Source organism: Merops nubicus, unplaced genomic scaffold (assembly GCF_000691845.1).
Source record: "Merops nubicus isolate BGI_N331 unplaced genomic scaffold, ASM69184v1 scaffold197, whole genome shotgun sequence".
Taxonomy (NCBI): domain Eukaryota; kingdom Metazoa; phylum Chordata; class Aves; order Coraciiformes; family Meropidae; genus Merops; species Merops nubicus.
The window spans coordinates 3,768-8,207 of record NW_008619311.1 but is presented as its reverse complement, the minus strand read 5'-3'; the positions used below and the strand labels follow the sequence as shown (position 1 = coordinate 8,207).

Here is a 4,440-nt window from a genome sequence, read left to right as displayed (position 1 = left end):
CTCTGGATCTGACACTTCCTTTGGACTGTCTGGGGTGGGGCAGAGGGGTTGGCACACACGGACCCTCCTGCGCCAGGTCCCGGCGGCACCGCTGGCCCAGTACCAGCTGCTGTGGCTGGGAAGGAGGTTGCTGGGTTGGTCTGGGAGATGGTGAGGGGCTGAGGAGGAATGACCCCCGTGGTGCAGAATGGCTCTGATAAGGTTTTCTTTCTTTTTTGGGGGATTCTCCAGTGGATTTTGCTCTGAAGGTGGTGCAGTGGTCGGAGTCGGAGACGGTACGACTTCAGCTCTGGGACATTGCAGGTATGTTCACACTGACCACAGAGCTCAGGAGCAGGATTTAAAGCTCTCAATGGATCAGCATTCTCCTTTTTCCCCTCCTTTTTTTCCCCTCCTTTTTTTCCTCCCTCTTCTCTTCCTTTCCCCCCCTCTCCCCCTCTTCCTTTTTCTTTTTCCAGTAGAAGTTGCTACAGAAATAATCCCCAGAGCCTGTGGATGCGAGGGGCAGGAGTGCTCTGCTTTGCAATGCTGCCTCTCATTTGCAGGAGTAATTTAAATATTTCATCAAAAGCCCATCTGCAAAGACAGCAGCGCAGATGATAAATGCTATTGAGCTTTTCTCCTCCATTTCAAAGCCTGAGCAGAGTGAATGGGGAACGGGCTCATTTGTAGCTGGATACATCACTTCTCAGCTCCGAGTCTTCAGTTAGAACCCTGAGTCCTGGCAGGAGAGCCAGGAACACCTGATTGGGCTCCACTGACCTCGCTGCTCTGGCTGCCAGGGTCAGGATTGTGACCTGGCTGCTCCGTGCCCTGTGTGAGCAGAGCCAGTGGATCCCTGGGGAGCAGCTGTGGCAGGAGGAGACTGTTGGGTGCCCCCGAGGTGATGGGGCTGGGCTGGGAGTGGGGCACGCTCTGGGGGACACTGTTATATGCAGTGAAGTGGAGTGAGGAGCTCCCTGGAGAGACACAGAGATGAGGCCCTGAAGGTCCCCAGCACCAGAAGACTGAGGACAGGCTGGTGCAGCAGCGCCTCTGAAATGGCATCTCCAGATCAGAGGTGTGAGGAAAACAGGCCTGTGGTTTCCTCCAGTTTCACTGCTCAGCCACGTGAATCTAGAATCCTTAAAAAGGAAAGAGGAAGGAGAAGTTTGCAGCAAGAGGATTGCAGCAAGAAACTGATTTCAGTTTCGGCACAGAAAAGGCGTTTAGGATTTGGAAAGCAGAGGGGCTCTTGTGGTGCCCCGGGCAGGAGGGGATGCACACACCAACAGTCCTGCCACCTTCTGCCACCCCAGAGCGATGGCTGGAGGTGACTCAAGGCGCTCAGGTCTCGATGGTTTCGGAGCAAGAAGCTGTGTGGGAGCCCACAGTGAAACCTGCCCGGTGCCAGCAGGGCTGGTCCTCACCCTGCCCCGTGTGGATGTGCTGTGGTCTCCACGTGGCAGCACAGGGGTTACTCTCTGACCATGGTTTGGGTAGGACAGGCAGGCTGTAAGGTGTGAGCAGGAGTCATGGTGGGTGGGGGGTGATGCTTCCTGCTTGGTACTGATTTTTTCTCTCTGGAGAGCCTGGTCTGTCCCTCTGTGCCCACAGCAGCACCTCAGTGCTGGTGGCTCAGTCCTGCTGGAGCAGGGATGGCTGGTGGTGGCCAGGACCCTGCTGCTGGCAGGATTCTGCTCTGGGATGTGGTATTGTTACACTGGGAGCAATGCAGGTGTATTTGGGCCATCTGAGTGTCTGGGTCAGGATTCAGAGCTGCCCACTTGGCTCCAGTTGTGCCACTGCACGGCTGAGGAACCCCAGGCAGGAGGCACCTCAGTGCTTGTATTTCTTCATTAGTTAATGGAAACTGTGTCCGTGATGTACCACGATAATCACACTACTTGTGTGAACAGGTCTAAAAATGGTAACTCTGGGAGGTTATGGGTTTTTTTCCTTCTGATCCTGCAGGTCAGGAACGTTTCACCTCCATGACCCGGCTCTACTACCGGGAGGCGTCCGCCTGCGTGATCATGTTCGACGTCACCAACATCAGCACGTTCAGCAACAGCCAGAAGTGGAAGCAGGATTTGGACAGCAAGCTCCTGCTGCCCGACGGGAGCCCCGTGCCCTGCCTGCTGCTGGCTAACAAGGTGAGCAGCTCGGGGCGTGCTCTGTGTGTCTCTCTCTGTGTAAAGTTGCTGCCCGGAGGTGCCCGCGGGATGTCTGGTTTCCATCTGGATGCAGCGTCAGGTTTCACCGTGTAGATGGGTTGTTATCTTTTCATCATCTATTTTTCTTTCATTTAAAAACGACCTTTCAGTTCCTCCCGTGCCAGCCTTGGCTCAGCAGCCCTTTCCGGATTCAGTTTGAGACTTGCCTGGTTGGAGAGAGCCTAAAACTGGAGATGACTCAAAAACGTGATGGGTGGCCAGGAGAGCAGCTTTTCTTCTCCACTTCTTCACAAACAATGCTTGCCTCTGATAGCTGGGTTTTCAGATAACATTTTGGGCTGCACCAGGGAAATCTGTGGCTGTGGGCACTAACACAAGCTGTTGTAGGATGGGTTTCCTCACTTGTACATCCCAGTGGCTGCCTCAGTGGCACCACAGCGGTACCAGGGCTCCTTGCTGCCAAGGGACTGGGCACATTTTGGATGAGTGACAGGGTTTCCTTGTCCTCTGCTGGGTGAAGCTCCATTCCATGCGTGCTTGCCTGAGGTGTGGCAGTATCTCAGAGGAGATAAATGTATTGCTGCTTGCAACATCTCATTAAGAACCTTGCCCTAAGAACTCTCTATCAGGTGATCTAGGAGATGTGAGGGGCTGAGCCTGCCTCCTGCCTGCCTCCTGCCTGCCTCCACACAGGCAGGACGTGGCTGAGGAGGACACTTCCCCTCCCAGCTTAAAATTTAAAAGGCTGACCTTAAAATGCCTGATTCTTGGTTTTCAGTGTGACCTTTCCCCGTGGGCAGTGAGCAGAGAAGAAGTGGTTCAGCAAAGAGAATGGCTTTTCTGGCTGGGTGGAGACATCTGTCAAGGAAAACAAGAATATTAACGAGTCCATGAGGTAGGCAGTGACTGGTGATACATCTAGGAGTTAATTCCCACTCTCAGACACGGCCATCTCTGAGGTGAGGGGAGGTGCTGTCAGTAAGTAACTAAAAGCAGCAATAATACACAAGTAAATCTGCTGAAGGGAGACTGAATTCTGAAAGGTCAGAAGTTTTTCTCTCCTTGGTTAAGCTCTGAAATGCTTTTGGAAACAGAAATTCTTTGGACAATACCAGGGATGTTTTTTTCACATGCTGGGGTCTACCAAGAGGATGGTGTTGTTGTGCAGTTAGATTTCTGATCTAGACAATTTCTGATAGAAATTTTTTGTGATTCTCCTTTGATGGAGAATTTGGCCTTTTCTGAAAGGTACTAGACTGGGCGCTCACACCTGATCTTGAGGCTGGGCAGCTGGTACCTAGGAAGCCAGTTGCTGTGTCCCACTCCAAGGTGAGGTGGTTGCAGTAGGTGTTGTTGGTTACCTGGTCACTGCAGAGTCTTCTGGGACTGCCCAGAGATAGCAGTAATGCTGTTGTCAGTGCTAGGAGGTTCCTTAACCTGACTGTTTAGTCATTAAAGTTCTGAAGCTTTGTGTCCTTCTAGAATGAATTGCTATTTTGTTCTGTACTGCTGAAAAACTGTGGGGCCTGATGTTGCTTGTTTAAGAACAAACAAAACAAACTCACTTATGTTTGTCTTCTAGAGTCCTGATTGAAAAGATGATGTCCTCATCCACTGGGGATGGAAGTTCCTCTGCTTCTGGGAGTGGGGATTATATTAACATAAAAGAGACAGCCTCACCAGGCTGGTCCTGCTGTTAGAGGCACTGGCTGCACCATCTGCCTTGGGTCCAGCACCAATGTCCTTTTAGCATCATCATCATCATTTTTTCTTAAACTGTCACTGTTACTTGAGGGTTTTTTTACATCATCATGAACTGTTTTCTGCTTCGTGCATATTTGTTCTCAGTAGAGCATTGCTACAATGACTTGGAGTGAGGAAAGGAGAGGGGGCATGAGAAGATTCCTCTTCCCTCTAGCACAGCAGCAGCTGGGAGCTCTGCTGCCAGGAACGTAGCACGGTCCGAGGTCAAGCACAGAGCTTGGATTAACCTCTTCAAAACTTCTGAGCACTTCGCCTTCTGACATGTGTCTCAGGCAGGGAGAAGGATGTCAAAGGTACAGTTTTAATATTGTTGCACCTTTTATTCCCCACCACCTGCACCCACCAGCACCAGTGTCCAGAGAGGCACGGTGACCTTCCTGTGACACACGCCGAGTCCGAGCAGCGCCTGTGGATTCCCAGCTGGGACTGCAGCAAACTCCTTACTTCACACTCTGCAACTACAATACCTCTGCTTAGGTGTCCTGGAGAGACCAACACATCTCATCACTGCCACGGACTG

At 51.8% G+C, this 4,440-nt stretch overlaps 1 protein-coding gene across 1 annotated transcript; it reads left to right on the top strand.

The window, feature by feature from the left end:
- Nucleotides 1–236: 236 nt before the first annotated feature.
- RAB29 (RAB29, member RAS oncogene family) lies at nucleotides 237–3,856 on the top strand. Its single transcript, XM_008943720.1, is given in 5 exon segments — nucleotides 237–303; nucleotides 1,954–2,135; nucleotides 2,935–2,972; nucleotides 2,974–3,051; nucleotides 3,739–3,856. Coding segments are annotated over 4 exon segments (396 nt in total). The 5' UTR covers nucleotides 237–303; nucleotides 1,954–1,973.
- The last annotated feature ends 584 nt before the right edge of the window (nucleotides 3,857–4,440 follow it).